Here is a 24027-nt window from a genome sequence, read left to right on the forward strand (position 1 = left end):
AACTTATCACTAGAGGTATCTGATTTCATAACCTGTGCACGAGAGATCATCGACTAGTTCAAATAAACATACCATCTATTAGATGAATGTACAATATATCTTCAAATATGACATGAATTTCTGAAACTATCGGGAACTCAAACTGGACGACTACTGAAAACTTGAAACTCTTTGCTTCAGTAGTTTCGTTTGCAACGCGTTTTGAAAGTACCTTACTACCTCTTCCTTTGCCTATTTATAACCTAATATTACATCCTAACTTCCCTCCTTCAATAGCTCAATACACACTTTTTAAGGTTAAAGTTTCAAGGTTGTTCCAAACTCAGTTTTGATAATTTCCTATTTGGGTTGCCTATCAACAACGCCGCAGCAATAGCAAAAGTCATGTGAGCAAAAGAAAATTCAAATAAAAAGACAAAATATAAACAAAGCACAAATGCCACTCTTTTTTTGAATACCCGATACTCCACAACTAACCCAAGCTGGCGTTAGCAATGTTTAGACTCACGGTTAATCCTGGAAGGGCATTGACTACTCAATTTGTTTACAGGCCACTTTGGAACGCGTCAATTCCTCACCAAGCTGTAAAATTCTTGACTACCAAAACCGCCAAATCTCCAGAAGCAAAAGCACTTGATCGTTTGAAGGAGAAGATTAAAACAGCCAAAGCAAACAAAAAGAAGCTCGAAAAGAATCTTAAGGAAAAAGAAAAGGATATCAAGGCTTTAGTCAGTCAACGTAAGAAAGATGCAGTGGCTGAGGAAAAGGCCAAGTTGAAAGAAAAGAAAGAATTGGCAAAACATCAAGCCTACTTGAAAGATACATTGAGAGAACCTCGTCCATACACAGTGCAAAACTACTTTGCAAAAGTAACCAAGACTCCAGTGACAACATTAACTCAAGGATTTAGTGCCTTATCTGAATCTGAAGTAGCCAAATACCAGAAAGCAACTGATGAATACAACCATGCATTAAAATCCATATTGACACCAAAGCCAGTGTTAGGCCCTACTTCAGGATACCAAAAGTTTGTTAGTGAAAATTATCCTCCAAATGTCACTGCTGCTGAAGCAATGAGAAAATTGGCTGACGAATGGAAACAATTGTCTAAGGAAGAAAAGGAATCGTATCATGTGCCTGAAGTAGAAGTGGAAAGAATCAAAAAGATTCAAAGGGATTGGGAACAAACTAGAGAAAAGGAGTATCCCAAGTTAGTCAAGTTTAAACAAGAGTATAAATTTACTATCTAAAATGTATTAACTAAAAAACACGAAATTATTGCTAAAAACTTGTACAAAAATCTATCATCGAGTTTAGTTTTAATAAGTGAAATTGTAAGAACATGAAAACAGCCTCGTATCTGTGACATCAAGTTATCTCACCTTTATTCTAATTCTTCTACTTCTTCTTCTTCTCTTGCTCTATCATTTCTCCCAAGCGCTTCAACACTCGTTTCAATTCATTAGGCAAGATTGGTTTGGATATGAAATCAACCATACCACATTCAATACACTTTTCGCGATCATCACCGGCAACATTTGCCGTCAAGGCAACAATCTTAGGAATATAATCTTGCTTGTTCAACTTGACATATTTATCAATCAATTCTTTCGTGGCAGTAATACCATCCTTGGTAGGCATTTGAATATCCATTAATACCACGTCATATTTTTCATCTTTTTCCAATAAGGAATCACACTTTTCCAAGACTTCAACTCCATCTTTGGCATGGTCGGCTTGAAATCCCAATTTTTCTAAATATTTCAACGCAACTTTATAATTTAGTAAATTATCTTCAGCAAGAAGAATTCTCAACAGATATTCATCAGCCAATTGGGCCGGTGTTATGACATTGGGTTTTGCTTCATGTTTAACATCTCTAAGTAATCTCACTACCCGCTCACGTTGGAAAGGACATAATAGCGCTTCGTATTTGGCACTTTCACCTGTCAATGGTTTACCAAATTGGGCCAAGATGACCACTTTGGCACCTGGTTTCAATTCAGGTTCAAAATGGCGGAATTCATCATACTCGTCCAAATTGATAAACAAGTAATCGTATTTCCCAACATCTTTCACTTCATTGGCATCGCGGACATCGTCCACCGATAGTTCGAAAAATGTGATCATATTCTTCAATGAAGCACCAGTTAAATCCAATTTATTCAAGATCAATGCTGATTTGCCTGACAATTCAATCTCTGGTTTATCAAACAACAGCACGATGAAACTAACGTTAAAATAGAAAGTACTTCCAACACCTTCCTGACTCTCAAATCTAATATCACCACCCATTATATCGGCCAATTTTTTCGATATAGCTAAACCTAAACCAGATCCACCAAACTCGCGTCGTGATGAGCCATCCACTTGTGAAAAAGCCCCAAACACTTTCTTTTGTGATAGTTCTGGAATACCAATACCAGTGTCTTCCACCGATATAGTAACTTCATATCTATCGGAAGTTAACTCCAGTGCATTGCAATTGATAATGATGTGGCCATGAGTCGTGAATTTCATAGCGTTACCAACCAAGTTGATAATAATTTGCCTTACACGTGTAACATCACCGGTGACGGTATTAATCTGGGGACAATTGTTGAAAAACACCAATTCCAAATCGTTATCAACAACTTGTTCTCCTCCCAATTGTATAGCACTTTCAATACAATCGTTAAGTGAAAATGGAGAATTTTCCAACGTAAATGAACCATGTTCAATTTTTGAAAATGCCAATATGCCATCAATGATATTCAACGTTACCATTGCTGAGCTCTTGATGGCTTCCACATACTCTCTCTGAGTTGAGTTCAAGGTTGTATCCAACAAAAATATTGAGCACGATAATAGTGAATTGAATGGCGTTCTAATTTCATGAGACATATTAGCCAAGAAACTTGCCTTTTCTGCTGTAGCATCCTCGGCCGCCATTTTGGCAACTTCCATTTGTGAAATCAACCTTGCTTTACCCATTGCCACAGATGCTTGCGTACAAAACAAGTTTAGTAAATCACGCTTCCGACCATCAAAAATCGCCTTCTTCTTATCCTTTCTCGAATCCACTTCCAAATACAATGCACCAAAAACTCCAAATTGGTTCTTCAAAGCAATACACAAGATTGTGGAGCAAGAATTGTAATTGTAGTAGGGATCTTTTCCGAATCGATTGGTAAAGGCAATATGATCGTCCTCCTTGTTGATAGTTTCTCCCGATTCTAAAACGTGCACCAACAATTGATAAGGACAAACATCAATTCGTGAACTCAAGGGCTCTTCATTCAAGCTATATATGTGTTGAGCTGAGCCAACAGCCTGGATTTTTGGCTCTCCGTTCATATACACAACAACACCATAGTCAACTTCAGCAAATTTGATAGCGCAAGTCAACAATTCAATCAAAATGGTCCTCTCATCACTTGCCTCAGATATTCCCAAACAAGCCTGTATTGTTGAATTCAAATCATAAGCATTGTTGGTATTTGAGCTTTTATCGGTCCGATGTCTAGCCTTTCTTGATTTTCTATTCAATTTCATTTGTGATTTCATATCATCGCTGACGGCATCATCGGTGCTGATCGGTAGATTGGAAGGTATTGTTTTTGAATACCTTGTCCTTTCTTCCTGATGCTTAGTTTTGTAAATTCCGGCCCAATTAGACATGGACCAATCCTGCTCGAGATATTTTTCAAATTCGTCCTCTAATTGTTTTACAAATTCATGGAAATCCAATTTCCTCATGATGTCAATTGCCCGTTTGACTAATTCACCAATTCTTCTTTTGCTCTTATTACAACTTACCAACCACCTAGCACAAAACACACTAATCCAGGATACGTCATACCAGTTTTGCACTTTTACACCTTGCTCAATAGCTTCCTCAAAAATGTCAAGAATATCCAACAGATCAACAGTGCTTTCTCTAATTGCTTTCAAAGCCAGTAAGAAAACGACTCTATTCGCAAACATTTGTTCATTTGTCGATGCCCACAACTTCATGCGGAGGTAAATATCATTAAAAATGGCTGTCTTTCTTTCTTCCAGCTTTGCGTCTCCTTTCGAAGAAAAGGTGATGAGAACAGCGGACACGTAATAGTAATGATTTGTATAAAATAAAAGTGGGAATGATTCGACAGCTTCATGAGATTTGTTCAAAATCAAGTCAACACCTTCGTCATACCTCCTATCCACCATAAACCCATTCAACAACACAACAAAGTAGCAAAGTTGGCTCAAATTATCTTCGTTCAAGATTTTTGCTTCATGGCGTGCCTTATACTCATCAACAGATAGACACCCAAAAACACAATCCTCAGAGTCAAAAATAAACTCTTGATCATCCAGTAAGTCAAATTTTTGCCTCTGAGACTTCCTTCTCTTTATCAGATACGAGATATCATAAGCTTTTCCACCTAGGAGGAGTACGAATGTCTTTGCCGTGGCCAAAACTATACGCAATTCTCCAAATCCCAGAAGCAAATCATTTTGGGTACTTTCTGAGCTTGTTTCAAAATATTTAAGAACCACCAGCATTGGTTCAAAGTAAACAGCCAATGTGCAAACATAGCATTCATACATTTCGCGATAGTAATTAATTGAGACATTGCTAGCTCGATTAACCAAAATCATACCAACTTTACAAAGTTCTTTGGCTCTTAATTGACCCGAGGATGTGAACTGACTGGCAAAATCAGAACCAAAGTCACATATAATCATAGCCGCAAATGGCGAAGGCCCATGTTTGTAGATAGCATGCATTGCTTGCACAACTAAAAGCCTTCTACTGGCATTCTTTTTAAATATGATCAAAGACGGCAAAAGTTGACTTATCAAGTGGTAAATGAGCAAAAGTTTTGGCGATTCGGTTGTTTTAGCCCTCAAGATATTTCTAATCTCGGGAATCGATATTGGTATCTTTGACTTTAGTTTTTCATAGTCTTTGATATTCTGCTCCTCGTCGGCACTAATTGTGATTCCAAGCTTGGGTAAACTCTCAAAACTTATTTTAATTGCTTCTTCAATTTGGCCCATTTGAATTTTGCAACGAACCAATTGGTATAGAAAAACAATCCGGTCAAATCCATATTTTTCTTGGGCTGTGTTCATTACTTCCAAGCATTTATCATACTCTCCGAAGTAGTAATGATTTTGTGATACAGTCAATATTGATTTAAGTTGACGTTTTGAGTCAAGATCGTCAACTAATTCGCCAACGACCTCAAACAACTTTTGAGCTAACTTCATGTTGTAAGTTGATGATGCATACCTTCCGGCTTGGACCAAAACCTCAATGTACAACTCCTTTTCCTCCAGTCTTGCAACTTGATAAGAGTTGCGAAAGTACCCCGCCATTTGTAAATATCCCCCAATGTTTAAAGTCTTTTCCTTACTTACGGTCTTGTAATATCTCAAGGCACAAAGTCTTGATAATTCCTTGTATCTGTCCGTGGCAACCAAATCGGCGATAACATGGACCACTATAGAATCATAAAAGAACCTATAGCTGCAATGTGATGCTAACTCCCAGATATCATTATCTGATAAATCAAATGGTGATTCATTTGAGGAGAGCAAGTCAAACGGAACCTTATAGTATGTTGTTGTTGGTAAAAGTAGCTTCGAGTCAACCATTACTGATAAAGCTTTGAAAACTTTGTCTATCGGTAAAGCAGATGCAACTATCAAGTCAGATAGATGGAAGCCTGGCCCCTGCGAAATGATTGCCGCAAATTCGACTAAGCTTTTGACATCTGGATTGATCGACGCGGACATAAAATTCTCAATTACTTCGTTCCTGTTCATTCCATAATTTTGCGGAGATAAATTATCAACGACAAAACGGCCATAATTTACATGGCCGACGTAATAGCAATGCTGTGAAAACCTTGCCATACATATCGCATACTGAGCCAACATAATATTTCCCATTGTTGCTTCGTAAAAGTTTCGAGCATTGATATTTGCGTCATTGTTTGCTCTCAGGGGCTTTTGGTGCTTCTTCTCAGTTGTGGTCTTGTTAATCATCGACGACATGCTGCTTTGTTCTGGTGGCGAGTGCCCGCCATGCTTTGCTGACGACGTGTTTGCACCAATCACCTGCAGAATCCAACTTTTATATGCATCTGCAGGTACTTCTGGTATATTGTAAATATGTAGCGACAAGCTGGATCTATTGGCATAGTCCTTGAACCTTTTTTCCTTCTCCACACTATCAATTTTTTCTTGAAACTGGTCAGCATCTGTCGTAAACGTGGTAACAACCTTTAAGCACATATCGCTGATATCAGCCTCGTCGTCAAAATTCAATATGTCACATAATATTCGCCACGACTCCTCAGTGCACCAATGCAGGTCATCGATAAAAATTGTCAAGCCTTGCAAACCAACCACTTTGTAAAATGACTTTATAATCGCCCTAAATTTGACTTCCAATGTTGACGTTGCTTCTTCTTTGATCGCACCCCCTGGTGAGTTTGTTCCCAGCTTATGTTGATATATGGAAATATATTTTTGACCCAATAGCTTTCGCAATTGGGGAATAAGATAAAACAATATGCTCAAATCCAAGGGTATATTAGTGACAATCAAGTCACGCCAGCTATCCTGTATCTCCTCGGAACATTCCAAAATCTGTCCAATAATTGTTTTAATACCTTCCAAAAGTATTGAATATATTGAGCTGCCTGTATCCGAGCAAGAGAACTTCCAAATGCAATAAAAGTCATATTTGAAAAAAGCCCCTACACGCATATCATTCAAAATAATGGTCTTGCCAACACCGCTTTTACCACTCAACCAAAACAAATTGACACCGCCGTCAAATGTATTGTTGTATTCCTCAAAGATGCTCTTGTATAATTCATCACGACCTATGAACTTGGCTGGACAAGTAAATATTGGACTGTGGCCAACTTTTTCTGGATGTTTCATCTTTTCCTTATTGAGATAGATATCAAAATCACCCGTCTTTTTCCAATGGTTCCATACTAGCTCCCCCAAAGAACCAACTCTATCGATGTAGTGGTTTTTGATTAGTATCAAATCGCTTAATAACGAATAGCAGTCGGTGTATCTATCCAGTGGATTCTTCTCAAGACACCTCATAATGGTGGAACTAAGTTTCTCTGAGATCCAACTAGGTGCCAACAAGTGAGGAGCAACTGGCTTTTGAAAAATGTGCATGCGTACAATTGAATTTGGATCCTCGCTTTGGAACGGTAAAGTTCCCAATAGCAATTCATACATCACAATACCAATGGAGTAAAAATCTGATCGGTGGTCCACCATCTGATTAACAACACCCGACACTTCTGGGGCCATATATGGAATCAAGTCCGATATTTCGTTCAAATGGTTTTTTCTGTAACCGTATATACAGTCTTCAAGGTGAGAAAAGGCAAACTCCCAGCCAGTGATCCTGATATCATTCTGGTCAGTTTCAGATTTCAACAAGTTCATACTGGTAATACCATTATGAACAAACCCGAGTTCATGTACCACGCCCAAAGTTTCGATAACTTTTATCAAATCAGAAATTATTTCAATTACTTTTAAAGGGGTCTTGGGACTGCTTGTAACTTGCTCGGTCAATTTGTTAAACAACGAATTTGTCGAACTGGTTGCACCAATTGGACCTATGCCGTTAAAAAAGCCATTTGATTGGTCAATGGACTCACTAGGTGTGTTTTGTGTAGTGGAATTCCCGCTTTTTATTGAACGGATACCTGAGCCATTAGATGAGATGGAATTGTTTCTCTCTGGATGAACTTCAGAGGCACCACAGCTATAGTCACGGAACGTCTTGTAGTCATTATCGTTGTACACCAAAGCGACTCGTTTTTGTTTCTTATGCTTTTTTTCTAATAAATCGATGTCTTGTTGACTTATGAAGCTAAACGTTAAAATTTCCATTGGATACAAAATACCCGGAATTCCTAGTGGCAAAGTACTAAGCCCGTATTTTTTATCCGTTTGTAGTTTTGGCCGTTTAGTGTCGGTAACAAACTCATTGGTCAAAGTTTCATTCGACCATAATAGATGCGTCTTTGGGGGGTTGGTGCCCGATAAAACATACCATTCATTGAGTAGTCTTGAAAGCGATAAATTCTTTAAAATATTAGGAGATATACTCAACACAACCTTTGAGTTAATCTCGACAAAGTCCTTTCTATTACTAGCCAAATTGCAAGTAAAGTTATCATTGTGGATATCGTTGGTGCCCCCCACTTTCAACCCATGAAACAATAAGTTAGTTTGATAACTGGAGTTCCCAAACTGTCTAACTAAGTTATAACCGGGTATTGTATCTGGTAGCATATTGGAAAAATCCCGATACTTGGAATCTGAATTTCTTGGGGATTTGTGGGTATTCAAGTTTTGATTTAAAAAATCCAAATGATCTCTGATATAGTTGACATTATTCAAATAGGATGATTTACCCAACACTACATTTTCTCGTGTTTCCAGTGAAAGCGAGGAACTCTCTTCGTCCATTGTAAGTGCATGAGACGAGCTTAATGAGTTTAAATCTTGGTCATCATCGAATAAGGTGGTGATGCTTTGATTTGGATTAATGCCTGATCTTTTTTCATCTTCATACGCGTCAGGGCTCGATGTTGGGTCAGTGAAGTAACCATTGACGCCATCGCTTGGTATACTAATACGCGAGGGTGGCTTTATTATTCTTGATGGCTCAATACCATTGTCAGGACTTAATTCATAGTTTAAATTCAATGCCGATGGGTTTTGTGAAACTGAAAATGAGGAGCCAACTGGTAATGATGAATTCAATTTCAATTTTGCCAAATTTTCCAGAATTTGTGGAGGCGACAAGACACTCTTTGCAACAAAATCGTAATCGAAGGTTGTTCTTCTCAGGACTTCTGGACGTTCTATTGGTCTGCTTGTATTATTTGATGTAGCACCTGAGAAAATGCTATTATTGGTTGTCTTTGCAGCATTTACATCGTTTGATGTAGTTGGAGAAAGATTTTCCATTGATTCCCTTCTTTCACTGGTAGGAGACGTCATAGTAGTGATGTTGGGCTGTTTCTAGCTAACTTCCTTCTTTGCTTTGATAATATCTCCACAGAGGAGATTGTTTGCGAATAAATTGTTGGGGGAGTTCAGGTATGGTTTCTTGTGGTATGTGGTACAGCCAGCCTTTATTTTGTTAACGGGTGGAAGACTAACTATAGTAGTATATGGGTTATAGTTTGGGGGAAGTTGGTTTACTAAATGTGATTATACAGTCCCTTAACGAATGGTTTAGTAGATGTTGCACACGTCTCTCTGTTTCTCCTTCTAGAATGTTGTTAAAAAGAGTAATAAATGGAAAGATGTATGTTCAAATGTTGAGGTATCTCTGCATTTGCAGTTTTTCTTGCCTTTGTTTCTTTCTTTCTTTCTCTATGGATGAAAGAATTTTTGGACAAGATATAAACCTTTTTTTGTTGGGAATGGTAATTTTTAACAATGTTTAGAAGTTCAAAGGTGGAAACACTAACGGGTAATTTTATGTTTCTATTATTACTTCAAACCCGACACTAACACGAAGAAAAAGCACTAAGACAAAACACTAAGACACAGCAATAAGACAAATACTCGTTTTTGTCTTCTAGTAGGCTGAGTGAGATTGAAGATGGGTATTTTGTTGTCTACGTCTCAATTTTCTTTCTGAGAATGAACTTTCTTTCTTTTGTAATTTTTCTTTTCTTTGCTGCCACTTTAGACAACTAAATTATAAAATTACACAAATCAGTGTTACACAGATGGATTTATTCTTTCAACTATTTTATTTTTTTTATTTTTTAATTTTTTTTGGACAAGAACCAGAGAGTAACAAACAATATTACACTAGCTTTCCCCTTCTACACAGACAAGCAGTTTGGTATCAAGCAAGTATTAGTAAGCAAGAAAAGTACTGTAAATACCATCCCTTTCATTAACACAACTCACTTTGTGTGAGACATGTGTCTAACTTTCATATCTTTGTATATCTTTTATGTACATTCTATGCTTTATTTTTTATTTTATTTATTATTCATTATTTTTTTTATTGCTCTTCTCAATAATGCACAAGATGTTAAAATTACGGAATTCCATTTTTGTTTTTATTTTTTTTTTCGGGGGAAGGAAAGACGTTGGCCTCGAAAAATCAATACATCAGCAAGTGCTTGTTAGTTCTACTGTTCATGCCTCACACACTTATTGTCCTACACGAAAGGTGTTTTGAGTAAAAGAAAAAACGAGTGTAGTTTAAGGTCTAGTACACACTTTCTCTCTTTCTCACTCTTGATTAAATTCCATAGATTCGGTTTTCTCACTTCAAATACAATTCATGCAGTCAAAAGTATGTTATTGTAATGCATTGTTCCTCCAAAAACTGTTCACTAATGTACTATTGTTTATCAGGTATAATCTAAAACACATGGAGAATGTGTATGGTATTTGTCTTTGAAATATTTTATCTTTTTTTTTTCTCTCCATGCAGTAGAAAATTGAGGAGCTGGCGACTGGTGGCTAGTGGTGGCTAATTTTAACATACATCGAGGTGGTGTAAATGTCAAAAGGTTCCACGCAGAGGTATATTAGCTATGGAAGAGATTTATTTCGAGTATCTCGCCCCACACATTATCAGACCCTTCAATAGAATTTAGAATAGATCTGCTCTACCACATAATTGAATCAAAAACGGTCGATCAACCACAATAACGAAAACCTTAAAAACTAACACATTCCATTTACCATTTTTATATACTCATATGTGGGTTTTAAAACACGCACACACAACACAGCACAACATCTACAGCAATAACCAAATTTATCATCCTGCATGCATAGTATACTTGTAGTGCTTGTATTATTCTAACTTCTAGAATGCTTAAACGCATCGGTCTAATGTCAAGAAACTGACTGCCTCTCACATGTACAACTGAACAGTGACATACATCATACATGTGTGTCTCATATTATTCGTACTATTTTCATTACGGCAATACAAGCTCAAGATGGGTGTTGACGTTCAGAAGTATAGCTGCAAAGTCTAAGGTACATCTAGATTACAGTAACTAAAGAATTTAAATAAATTCATTACCATACTGCTTTAATATCGCTAAAGACCCATCCCTGGCTTATTCTCAGAAAATCATGGTTGAATGTACCAATTCCTTTACACTTCATTTCAGCTCAGTCCACGGAACCACACGAGAAAACTTTCTTTATTCCGGTGTTCCGCTCGCCTTCGTTTCGCACTTCTATTACGCATAGCGGCTTTGCCAAAACGAAACTTTCCACTGTGCCTAATTCTCATTTTTATTTTCATTTTCACAATCTCTATCTCTTGTGGTTTTGATACCGAGGCGTGTATTTCCTTCTAATAGAACGTAGTTTGTTACCGTTTAGGAAGTTTTATATTGTGTCGTGGAAACTTTGCTTTACCTGGAAAAGGCAATTCTTAGGAACGGGTCATTTCGTGGTGTATAGTAATACGAAGTTAGGGCAAGATATTTGAAGACGCTGAAATTATCTTCGCACCACCTACATTACAAAGTACGCATCTATATTTCAAAAAGTCAACGTTTTTTTAATTAAACAAAGTATGAATACTATTATCTAAAAAGTTCCAAAAGAATAAGATCAAAACAACCAACCTACCACCACCAGATAATCTCTCCACTTTATAACCATCGAAATACAAAAAATGAGTTTTCCTCGCTCTAAAGTTGATGTTATGAATCAATCTAGCTCACAACAATCAAAGGAAGAAAACTCCTTCACCAATATCAAAAAAAGCACCAATTCAGCAGTCCTCTCCTCCCTCTTCGCAAACAAGAATTGAAAAAAATTAAATAAAATAACCGAATCAGTCACGTAATCGTAAATCTTCTCCTTCCCTCTCCCTAAGCAAAAACATTGTAAGGAACTTTCTTGACATTGTATTTGTTACCTTTTCTTGTATGTTTGGTTGGAGGAGGAACATATCTTGGCTCACCAAGGTCCTTTTTCCTAAACATGGTGATTCTAGTGCTTGAGGTCCCGTTAGAGTAGACTGAAGCCAAATCAGTGTGGGAAGAAACGCCATGCTTGTAGTGACTAGAGTTGTTGGTGTTGGCAGCAAACAACGAAGCTCCGGTGCTTGCCACTGATGACAAATTGGTGGTACTATTGGTGGCAGTGACATTTCCGTTTGGAGCAAACAACGACGAGGGCTTTCTCGATACAGCAGTTGACGAGTTAGAAACAGTATATCCAGAATCGGTCTTTCCCATCATAGTTGGACGCGACACACTTGAAGTTGACTGGTTAGCATGTGTCAATCCGTAAGAAGATGTTGGTTGCCTGGGGAGCGAAGCCACGGATTGTTTCCTCGAAGGTGCTGGTGTCGATTTTGGGGTTGAATTTGTGGATTTGGTAGAAAACAAGGATGATACTCTCGAAAAGAATCCATTCTTTTTAGCTGGCAAATGGTTTGGCTTGGCATTAACAGTCGAAGTGGATTGGTTTCCTGATTCCAAGTTAGTGACAAATGCATTGAGCATATCGTAAGTGGTATCGTTGGCTGATACAAAGCTTTGCACACTTTCATTCTTGTTTCCAATTTTAAGCGAAGTTGATGATCTAGCCTTGTGCACGTACAATGGTTGTTGTTGATTCAGGGTATGGCTCATTGTTGGTGGACTATTGACTCTTGGTGTTGATGGCAATGAAATGAGGCCAACGTTTTCTGGATAGTTGTATCCATTTTGTTCAACTTCCTTCTTCAACACAAATGAGGACCTCATAAATCCCAATGATGCTCTTGAGTTTGAGTTAACAGACAAGGCAGAAGCTGAGTAACTCTTGCTAAGTGAGTACATTGATGGTTCTCTCTTGTGGCCACGTTGTGGAGGTTGTTGCACTTTTGTAGCTGGAGTGAAAAATTGGAAATCATCTGATTCAGCAGAAGCATTTCTTGTGTGGATACCAGCACCTTTAACCATATTGCAAGAGTCAACGCCGGATGAGATTGATGATTTGTAGTCAGAATGGTGTAACGACAACGAACTAGTTCTGGAATCTGACTCTTCACAGCTTGAACCTGAGCTAGACTTTCTAGTATTTAACTTGTTTTCATCGTCGGAGTCATATTTAGATGAACGATCGTCATCTTCCACTATTGGAGCCAATCCCTTCAAACCAAATGACTGGTAGTCAAAAGTGCCTCCAGTCAAGCCACCTCTGCACAAGGATCTCTCTGGGATAGAGCTTGAGACCTCCTTGTGTTGTTTGTTGATGAAAAGTTCCTCTTCTTGTTCATCGACTTCTGATGATTCAGGCGAGGAAATCTCAATTGCCTTTGTAGCGTCCACATTTCTTCTCCTTTGTCTTGGATCAAATGGAGAATCATCGGTTGAATCATCGGACAAAGAGTCTTCTTCAACTTGTGGTTTAGCTTGAGTACCTTGCAACTTGGTGAGCAACGAAGGGGTGGGTTGTTGGTAGCTCTCCGAGAATGAGCCTCTTCTACTTGCCCTTGGAGTTGTAAATTCATCAACATCGGAGTCAGCAGCCTGGTCGTCTTCGTCACTTGTGAATTTGGAGTTTGTAACTATTGAAGATAAACGTGAAGTTGATGGCGATGGTGACATTGAACCTCTTTTCCTCCTTGGATCAAAAGCTGGCCTAGGTGGAGTAAAACTGTTTTCTTCCTCTTCGCGTGGAGTTGGCAAAAACGACTTCAATGAAGAAGAAATATTGGCTTGGTGGACCTTTTGGAATGTGTCAGCCGTTGGGATTTGAACCTGGATTGGTGATTGGGCAACGTCAACAGATCTTCTGAAACCTTTATACTTGTCATTAGCCTTCAAATCAATTTCAATTGAGTTATCTTTATTCAAAAGAGATGGTTCTTGAATTCTGCCAGGCTTCACATCGAAATCCATAACTGGGGTAGATGGAGTTTGTGGAGTTGGAGCAGAGTCCATGACTGGTGTCTCAACTGCAGCAATACTCTGTTCACGAGTCGTAGTTCTGGACAAGTTTCTTTGTACATTCAATGGTGGAATATCTGCTTCATCAATAGAGCTGGTTTCACTTGGGATATCATCCTCAAATTGCAAGATTGAATTAGCAACAAAAACGTAAACCTTGATCCAAACCAACTCCAAAACACTGGTCCAATGAGTGTTTAAAACTTGCTTAAATGATGTTATCAATGCATTTCCCATTGGCTCCAAGTACTTGACAGCTGTTTCAGCAAATCTTTGGTTCTCCTTGACAAACTGGTACAAAAATTCATCCAACAAAGCACCATCTTCAATGTTATCAACAACAAAGGTGAACAAGTCAGCAAAAATGTTTGAATGTTCGCGGATTACCAACTCATCATTGTGGAAAATTTGACGCAATGATCTGTTTTGATCAAATAAGTTTGGATACAATCTTTGAAAGAAACCGTCTTGATCAGTTCTTGACCATGAAGTCTTAATATTGTGTACCTCGACTGGACCCAAGTTCAACTCAGACATCGTGGTGATATATTGTATTTGTATTATTATTTACTTCTGGTAGTTAGTTTGGTATTATAAATATCTTTTATTGAATTTGTATTTGCAGTGGATGGGTATCAATATTGATAATCGTTGGTTGGTGTAACGAAGTTGTAAATTAAGTGAATTTGAAGTTTAGAAACAAAAACTGCTGACGAAGCGTCAACAAAATATGAGTATCTCCCATGGTTTATATATTTGTTATTAATATGGTAAAGTAAGGAAAGTTGAAAGTTGTAAACTCATGGTGCAAAAAGATGTTTAATTACTCTTCTGGGTTATCTTTTTTTCTTTGGTTGTGAATAAATATTAAATCTAAACTTTTTATGTTCTCTTCATTTATTTCCTTTTTGGGACATTATGCATAATGGGTTAAACTTTTTGACATACTTTATTTGGTAATTTAGAAGAAATCTGGAAATGTATTAGTATGTAATTCTTAAGAAACTGGCATTGTATGGGTTCAACAATAGTGTAGAAGATGGAAGGGGTAGAGGAGATAAAAAGGGAAGAGCGGATTTTAATGAACAAAGTGACTTTGACGACAGCGTTATCTCCTCGAGATCGAGGATCTTTGCGTTGTTGGAGTTCGAGATCTCATACCTGCAAAATCATCCGAGAAGTAAAACTCACAGAGAACATTCGCTGAGGGGAAGCTCACTCCACGCAAGTTTTGCTGTAGATCGAAGCTCTTGACCTATGTAACCACTCACTATTACTTCCTAGAATATTAATTTTGTCATATTGGTGTCCAAAAATTTATTGTTCAGTCACAAAAAAAGAAGAAACTGGAGAAAAATAATTTCCCAATCGGGAAGGACAATTATTTGCATTGCCAACTGGACCGTATTTGTGTATATAAATATATATATATATAGGAGGAGACGTTACCCCACTGGTATATTGTCAATTCATAACCCTAGTTGCTGCTTTAGATGAAGCGAGCAAATCTGATTGTTCCTCTATCCAGTTTAACTTCTCCTTTCAGTTTCACTATCAACAAAAATTTGTCTCAAATCAGTATATCACCGTTGCAATAAAAAAGCCTCTGTCTAAGTGCAAACTCAAATTGTTCAAACAAAGAAAAACAATAAAAAAAGCAGGTACACAAGACATCCAATAATACTGAAAATTGTATAACTTTGTTAAAATCCTATAGGAGATAATACAATCACCCCTTTTATCTCAAACGTTGTCAACATTTCTATAACTATTATGCATTAAAATTAAGTTCTTTCTATATAGCTAAAATTAAATTATGATACCTCCTAAATTAACCTTTAATGAAGGGTTACCACCTTTTAATGAGTTTGCCAATTGCTTCAATTGGCCATGTGTGAATAAAGTCTTGAAAGGGGCGAGTAGTTGATCGTTATGCTCTCTGAAATATGATGCTGACATTGAATAAATAATCAGCTCATGAAACTGGGATTTGTAGTGGTTGATCAAGTACGACAAAAACTTTGAGTTCCCTTTCTTCACTAAATCGATGCTATTTGGCATTTCTTGTGTAGAGTTGTACGTAAACTTGCCAAAATTATGTGTATAATGGTTGTCTTCGTCATGTGCAGCCAATTGTTGAAACATTGACTTGACATGGTAGCATTCTTGACAGCTGCACGTATTCACTATCATGTTCCTTGTCAATTGAATGGAAGGTGCCCACCAGTTGAAGAAATCCGCTATTATCAAATTGCGCAAATGCAGCAACACATGTGTAGCTCTATTGAAGCTATTCCAATCAATCTTGCTTCTGTCGTTCTTGACAAATTCATTGACACGGATGTAAATATACTCAATGCCAGTAAATTTGTTAAACAAATTGGACAACTGGTTTGACAACAAGAAAGTATACTGGTCCAAATTGCTCAGCTGGTTTTTTGAGTTGTGATTTACTATAGCAAGATTTCTCAATTTGGTAAAGCAATGGCTGTTTTGCGACAATTTGTGATAAAACTCATTGATACACGAACAGTCGGAATGCAAGCAATTAAATTTCAACTCCAAATCGGTAAGCTTATTGAAATTAATCATCTGGTAGTCATTAAAGTTTATGGCTGGTTTATTGAAGGAATGCGAGTATGATATTGACACCTTTTGCAAGTTGGGAACTTCTGGATTCAATGACAAAAAGCATTGGGTTGAAAGGGTTGTATTCAAGTTTAATTGCTCCAAATTAGGCATCTTCACTCTTTGAGTAGGGAACTGGACGTCGCCAATAATTGTTTCAATGAAGAAATCCAATGTTTTCAAGTTTGGACTCCAAAGGGGTAAGGAAATCAACTCTTGGGCTCCAAGAATAGACCAATTTGTCAAGTTCCAAACTTTTGATTGCTTTGATCCGCCGATAGAATCGACCTCATCATTCTCTTCCATAACTTCACAACAATCTTTCCACAAATACTGAAGAATTGTTTGGTTTCTCCGTATATTGTCGATGTCAAAATTTATAAATTCAATATTGTGCTGTTTATGAGACCAGAAATCTCCCAATTTTTCATACAATGCCGAGTAATCATATTTGCTAAAGTTTGATTTACAATGCAACTCTATCGACCGTATTTTGAGGAAATTCAGGAGTGTTAATGATTCAACAAACTTGTTAAAGCAGTTGATATGAATATAGGTGCAATTGTCATTCTCCACAATAGACTTATTATCGTCGTCATAAACCACAATCTCACGATAAAGTCTTGTGTTGGCAAGTACATTGAACTGCTTTGACGTTCTTGCCACTGATGCTAGTGTTGATTGATATTCACACGAGGTTGACAGTATGTCGCGTAGTTGCTTGTTTATTATTGTTTCAAGCAAATCAGTGTATATATTGTTGAGATCCATTCTTTGTAAACTGTGTGTGGTAGTTGTAACGTGGGTTAGTTATAATGAACTTCCTTCCAATGTGACTTTGTAAGAAGCTCTATATGTTTGTAAAGTGGGTTGTTGTTGTTGTTACTGATTTGCACCCAGCAAAAGGATGATCATATATATATATGTATATGAATGCTACACTCTACAATAACAGTCATTTGCATTGTTGTATGCAGTACATACTGTGTAAAAATACGGGGTAAGTGGCATTCTAGTGCTTTGTTGTATACAGTACTATTTGAGTTTCTTTTTCTTCCTCTTTTTGTCTATGGCAGAATTACGCGCAATTATTTTCGGAGCTTTACTTCCGCACGGCATTTGACATTTTACTCTACAATGCCAAGGCATTTATATACAGTGAAACAAAGATGGGTGCCACACCGTACAAACGGCACAAATTTAGCGCTAGCTCTCAGAACGACTATATATGTAGGAGCTGGATGTACGGAAGCAAGAGCGGGTAGGCATAAGAGAGCTACGCCTTGGCGAATGAAACGCCATGAACGAAAGTTGGTAAAAGCCTGACCTTCAAAGGCGGTAGTTGCATTGGCACAAGCAGCCAAGATGTTTGAAAGGGAGAAAAGGAAGCTGAGAGGAGTAAAAAATAATTGCCGCCTGTCAAAACCTTTGCTTCTTCTTCTCTCCCTCAACCTTATTATTATTCTTCTGTTTATTTTAGGTTACGCTATTTGCATCACAATTGATCGCTTAGCAACACCTTTCCGCTACAAAAAAATAAAAAATATATGGGTGGTGAAACATGGAGCATGAACCACAGAATAAATAAATTCTTTGTGGAGTTGGAGTCCACAAAACAACCATGGCGTCTCATGATAAAAATAGAAGATGCTCTTACATTTTGCCCTTACCCTTCCCTTTTTTCCCACTTCGCCGCGGGCACCATAAATTCTTCGTTTTCCTCATTTTACTTCTTTTGTTTGCGCTTAACTTTTTTGTTTTTGTTTTGTCAACATTTCGTCCGGCCCATTTGGTAAAACTTATGTTTTCCGCTTGGCCATTGGTTACACAAACCCAATAAAAAATATTTCTTGTTGTTTAATGTACATGCCACAGTGTGATCACACTCAAATGGTTGCAATTCTAGATCGTTTTCCCCTTTCAGGAGTGATGCAGTCACCACAACAATTCTACTGGCCTTCAGAGAAGGGGTTGACAAGTGGTTAACACAACTGTAGTATTACTAGTAAGTCATTCACGATTTACCCTGAAGCTACCATTTTGGTGAATTAATATATGCGCTCCTTTCAGAGCCAGCTTCCCTTTTCGACACAACAGAGAAAAGAAAATCAGCATCAACATCAATACTTCATACAATACACACGGAGGTGTATAGTTTATAAATGACTGAAGATGTATTTGGACCGTAATCTAAGGACATGCAGGTACTTGGATTAGTTTGGGTAGGGGGAGGAGATAGAATAAACTCAGTCGTGGAAAAAGCATGTTTATTTGCATCGCGAGCTAACCTATTAAGGCTCCTTCCTCAAGCCTATGAGTAACCTAGAATTTGGCATTTTCAGGTGTTCTGAGACATTACAAATATGGCAATGCCCTGTCGTCACGAAGTGCTAGCTACACTCAGCTGATGTGCATGCTGGAGGTCAAGCTATCAAGTTTAACCATCTGTGTCTTCAAAAGTCTTGTATGTGGTCACTGAGGCTGATCAGTTGAGAACAAGGACCAAATTTACTGGTTTCAGCTACTTTTTTTTTGGTGTTTTTTTTTTTGCAACAACCACCACCACATCCACATCCCAAACACAGAAATGCATACACTCAACAGCTTTGAACTTTTTACCGATTTTCTACTTACTCAAGGCGATGAGATTCTCTCGCTGCCTATTAGTGGAGAAATTTGGAAAATAAGGGGTGTTTTCCACGAATTTTGCAAAGACGATACCTATCACATCCCCACCACATACACCGATTTTATCGAATACCTTCAACTATTTCAAGATCTCAGCGGGAGGTCGTTACATTTTTCAGCAGAATTTTCACTTTTATCGATACATTCGATCAACAGACCAATATTAACTTGGATTAACTGCATTTCGTTGAGGATTTTACACCATCGTTTGCTAGGCAAACCATTACCGGTTGAGGACAATGACAAACGAAAGGAGGCCTCATCGTTGTTTGACCTTATTACTGAAAAGCAATCTGAAGGACCTCTTGAACTAGCTAAGGTGGCTAGACTATTACCAAGGGTATTAACTAATTTCATTCACAAAAGTTCGGCAAAGATAATCTTGGGAAAGGAAAGAGCCAAATTAACAACACTCAATATACCATTTCCCCAAGTGTGCAATGACAGTAAGCACGCCTTGATGTTGGCCAGCTCTGGACTAAATAAAAGAGAATATGCCCTGACCTCAAAACAATTGGCACCAGAACACGTTGTCCATCAACGATTGCATCAATCTAGAAATATGCTACCTGTTGGCATCTACCAATGTTCATTAAACAAGATTCATTTTCTTCCTATTTATTACAACCACACCGATGTGAATTTAGGAGATTGCTCTTATTTGGATACATGTCACAAGATGAAAACCTGTCGCTATCTCCACTATTACACTTTGAATCCTACAAAACCAAACTTGGTGTTGAAACAAGAAGAAAAGCGGTTAGATTACACTCTTGGGCAATGCTTCACTGATTCGTTTCGAGCCATCACACCTCCACAGTGGATCAACTGTGATGTTCGGTATTTGCCTTTTAGTATCTTGGGGAAATTTGCTGCAATTATTTCTGACCCTGCGTGGGACATTCACATGTCTTTGCCGTACGGTACATGCAAGGACGATGAATTGTTGCAATTACCTATGCATGAACTCCAAGATGAAGGTATCATCATGCTTTGGGTGACTGGACGCTCGATAGAGATTGGACGTAAGGCACTACTCAAATGGGGCTATCAAATCAGCGATGAAATGATCTGGATAAAGTTAAACCAGTTGAGAAGAACTATAGTCACAGGGAGAACCGGCCATTGGTTAAACCACTCAAAAGAGCATCTATTGGTTGGGCTTAAGGGCGACCCTTCTTGGCTCAACTTGCGAATCGACACTGATGTTGTGGTGAGTAACACAAGAGAAACTTCGAGAAAACCTGATGAATTCTACGACATCATAGAACGATTAGTCGGTACCCATGCGAGAAAGTTGGAGATCTTTGGCCGAACTCACAATACGAGACCAGGGTGGTTGACTATTGGCAATCAACTACAAGGGGTATCACTACACGAGCCGGAAGTTAAATACAACTATGACATGTATAGAAGTCAGAACCCAAATTGAGAGTCCATTTAAATAAAAACGCACAAGAATAACTACACTCTCTCCCCACATCTCATCTATTGAGCCTTGGCGGCCTTTTGAGCCTTTTCCTTCAATTTGAAATCTCTTACTCTTTTTCCGGCCTCGTTATCCATAGTCTTTTTCAAATCGGTTCTGTATCCCAAAAAGAATGCAACTTCAAACGCAACAAAAAATGGAGCCAACACCAAAGCTTGCAACAAATTGTCGAGCAAAGCTGGGGCTCTCTTTTCGTGCACCCCGTGTCCGTAAAATTGAGCAATCCAAGCAAAAGTATGGGCAGCAATTGCATAGTGAACAAACTGGCTCGATGTAGGTGATGTGTATGCCGATAATGATCTATAGTAATTGCCAATGTAATAAGCATAAGTCACCAACACGGATGCGGCAGGGACTCCGACCTTGACATCCAACGAGATGTAGTATAAACCATAAACCCAAGCAACGACATTGCCAACATTGATCAATGGATTGGACGAGATAGATGGTAAAGCAACTGGGATTAAAAATGTAATTGCCGATAACAAAATTATTGGAATACAAATCAAATGTATTGTCACATTAGTGTTGTTGAAATGGTATGATCTGTAAAAGATCAAATGTTCTTGTAAGGAAGTCATTTTTTAATTGGCTCTTGTAAAAGCTTGGTTTTTTAGATAAGGAGTTTGTGCAAATGTGACGAGGTGTCGCTTAAGAAGTATCTAGGGATCCCTTTGATTATAAATAGGTGTCACCCTCCTTCACATCTCCCCACTTTTTTCTTTTTTTCTTTACTTCTTTGTTTCTTTCTCCCTATTGACAAACCCATCTTTATAATATTAGTTTCACAATGGAAACCCTAAAAGACGGAAAAAAAATAAGTCCCGCAGTTTATTCTCCGTCTAAATTTCTATTTTTAATTTTTTATTTTTGGCCCTTTTTTTAACAATAAGAGACCGTATGTCTTTGACCTCGGATTTAGACACAAAAAAGACCCCCAACTTTTTAAATTTCAGGACCATTTAAAGTAAATTGTTGATATCTCTATTCAAAATCTATCTATACATCACTCTCTAATATCCAAGCTCGGTCTTTTGACCAATCTGTTCTTCTTTCCCACGGATTTGTCGAACTTGGTAGCTTGGTTCAAGTCTCTACCGACATTGTCCAAATCTTTGACCTTGTAAATTCTGACAATCCAATTCTGAGACGTAAAAGCTTCATCAACAACATGCAATTCTGGAGGTTCATCAGCGGGAATTTGTTGGTTTCTGACTCTATCGGCTCCATCACGGCCACCGTATAACTCGGCAAATCTATAATAAGACATCTTATACATCAATGAATCCTTCATGGCCTTGGATGCTTCCCTATCGACTCTATATTCCCCTCTTTCAGTAAAGTAGTTTCTTTCTTTAATCTCGTCAGGCCAGATACCTTCGGCAATTCTCACCATCCACAAGAATTTATTAATATCGTCTCCTGAGTAGCCGATAACACCGCCAAAAATCACAAGTACGTAATCGACATCGTGTTGTTTCAAAATTTCATAAGACACATCTTCAGGTGAAGACATGGCTTTTCCAACAGTAGCAATATGAGTATTGTTCCAAGTGTTGTTATCAACCAATGTGGTTCTATCGGCCATACCACCAATTTGGTATCCGTAATCCCACCAGGACATAATCTTGGCATCTTCAGGTGTATTCATTCTCAACCAGTAGTAAGCTTCTCTATAATCATCAATAAGAATCTGTGATCCATCTGCGGCACGAGAAGCAAGCACGACGGAAGGCGATGAGTACGCATTCGAGGTGACCCAAGTACAATGCATAACAAAGTAGAACAAGTAGAATGCAAACGATAACAAGACAATCAATTTCGACACCAATGCAGCAATTGGCAACTTTTTGTTTGTCTTTGGCCCACTATTTTCGGTAAAGATATCAACAACATTCAAATATATGTCAAACAATTTGGACAATGCAATTGCACCAGCTATACAAATGACCGGAGTCAACGTCAACATCAAACGAACCATAACACCAGCAAAATAAGAACACAAGACACTGTAAATGATGACAAACACGTGCTCGTCTCTCAATTCCTGGAAGCACAAGTAAATACCTGCTGGGAACAACCAAATCAACATTGAGGTATCGAAAAAGAATGCAGGCCAAGCGGTAGGTTGATGTTCTGAGACTGAAGCAATAATAGGAATGTGGATTTTGGCATAGCTGGTGTCCCAAAGGGAGTAGAATCTACCTGTCCATGGAGCAATCCATCCCATAGCTGTTAATCCAAACAACGCACCAACACCCAACACAAACACCAATGAAGCAGATACAATCAAGAAAGATTTGAACTGCTTTGAAGGGACTTTAGATTTTACGTAGTCACCAAAAGCCACTAATTGAAGCAATCCAAAAACTCCCAAAGCTGCCATATGATCATTTGATCTAATTGGCAAAAATCCCACAAACGGAATCTGCATACTTGCCAAAGTCCCCAATGCGTACCATGTGGTGTAGGCAGTGTACAATTTAGGGTTATATCTGCCCATCAACAACAATACAAACACATGCAATGGAACCAAGTTGGTAATGAACACATAGCCACCCCAAGCACTAACCATGTAAAAATAAAACAATGCGGTCAACGTCGCGTAAAATATGGAACCCAACTTCATTGACTTGATCCAGAAATAAAACGTAGCCATCAACAACGTAATTGCAATAGCTTCATTATCATATGATCCAGCAACTGATCTAGAAATATAACCAGGCGCAATTCCCATAAATATTGCTGCCAATAATCCAGCATTCGAGTCCTTCATCTCCTTGGTCAAGAAATAAGTAGCAATTGCTGTCAATCCACTAAACACGGGGGCCAACATGACACAAATGTTTCTAATATCAACCGGTAAACTCAACCATTCTCTCAACACATGCCATATAGCACCCGAAGTTACCATCAATCCAGGATATAGCGTACCCCCAGTGACTCTTCCCAAAGGGTACCATGTTCTATCATCAAACCAGTTTAAGAATTCATAAAATGAATGTGTTACCAAGTACTTAGTAGCTCTGAAATTGAACCATGGGTCAAACTCATGGATAATCGATTCAAATCTAATGACTGAAAATAAACGTGACGATATAGCGGCCCCGGCGATTGAAATCAAGATAATCACCTTAAGTAGTGTCCTTATTAGCTCGATGTCAATGCCCAAGACTTTTAATTGGGATGATTGTGTTTTCATGGTCTGATTAGTGGTTGCCATGATGTAAACAGATGGAGGCTGTATCTAGCTTT

The 24027-nt window shown here is 38.1% G+C and overlaps 7 protein-coding genes across 7 annotated transcripts; 2 read left to right on the plus strand and 5 right to left on the minus strand. All coding sequences in view use genetic code 12, as the record gives it.

Moving 5' to 3' along the window:
- Positions 1-494: 494 nt before the first annotated feature.
- GCF1 (Gcf1p) lies at positions 495-1250 on the plus strand (the record flags this gene model as incomplete). Its single annotated transcript, XM_051817303.1, has 1 exon — positions 495-1250. One exon carries the CDS (start codon positions 495-497, stop codon positions 1248-1250), a length of 756 nt encoding a protein of 251 aa, XP_051669738.1.
- Positions 1251-1398: 148 nt separating this feature from the next.
- CHK1 (Chk1p) lies at positions 1399-9027 on the minus strand (the record flags this gene model as incomplete). Its single annotated transcript, XM_051817305.1, has 1 exon — positions 1399-9027. The coding sequence occupies one exon, from the start codon at positions 9025-9027 to the stop codon at positions 1399-1401; it is 7629 nt and encodes a 2542-aa protein (XP_051669739.1).
- Positions 9028-11897: 2870 nt separating this feature from the next.
- Positions 11898-14504, minus strand: CANMA_004974 (uncharacterized protein; the record flags this gene model as incomplete). Its single annotated transcript, XM_051817306.1, has 1 exon — positions 11898-14504. The coding sequence occupies one exon, from the start codon at positions 14502-14504 to the stop codon at positions 11898-11900; it is 2607 nt and encodes an 868-aa protein (XP_051669740.1).
- Positions 14505-15776: 1272 nt separating this feature from the next.
- CANMA_004975 (uncharacterized protein) lies at positions 15777-17366 on the minus strand (the record flags this gene model as incomplete). The annotated part of the gene is made up of 1 exon (XM_051817307.1): positions 15777-17366. One exon carries the CDS (start codon positions 17364-17366, stop codon positions 15777-15779), a length of 1590 nt encoding a protein of 529 aa, XP_051669741.1.
- A 1816-nt stretch (positions 17367-19182) lies between these two features.
- CANMA_004976 (mRNA (N6-adenosine)-methyltransferase) lies at positions 19183-20715 on the plus strand (the record flags this gene model as incomplete). Its single annotated transcript, XM_051817308.1, has 1 exon — positions 19183-20715. The coding sequence occupies one exon, from the start codon at positions 19183-19185 to the stop codon at positions 20713-20715; it is 1533 nt and encodes a 510-aa protein (XP_051669742.1).
- A 56-nt stretch (positions 20716-20771) lies between these two features.
- Positions 20772-21353, minus strand: CANMA_004977 (uncharacterized protein; the record flags this gene model as incomplete). Its single annotated transcript, XM_051817309.1, has 1 exon — positions 20772-21353. One exon carries the CDS (start codon positions 21351-21353, stop codon positions 20772-20774), a length of 582 nt encoding a protein of 193 aa, XP_051669743.1.
- Positions 21354-21778: 425 nt separating this feature from the next.
- Positions 21779-23974, minus strand: STT3 (dolichyl-diphosphooligosaccharide--protein glycosyltransferase subunit; the record flags this gene model as incomplete). Its single annotated transcript, XM_051817310.1, has 1 exon — positions 21779-23974. The coding sequence occupies one exon, from the start codon at positions 23972-23974 to the stop codon at positions 21779-21781; it is 2196 nt and encodes a 731-aa protein (XP_051669744.1).
- Between the last annotated feature and the right edge of the window lie 53 nt (positions 23975-24027).

The sequence above is a fragment of the Candida margitis genome (assembly GCF_024628925.1).
Source record: "Candida margitis strain CBS 14175 chromosome Unknown scaffold1, whole genome shotgun sequence".
Taxonomy (NCBI): domain Eukaryota; kingdom Fungi; phylum Ascomycota; class Pichiomycetes; order Serinales; family Debaryomycetaceae; genus Lodderomyces; species Lodderomyces margitis.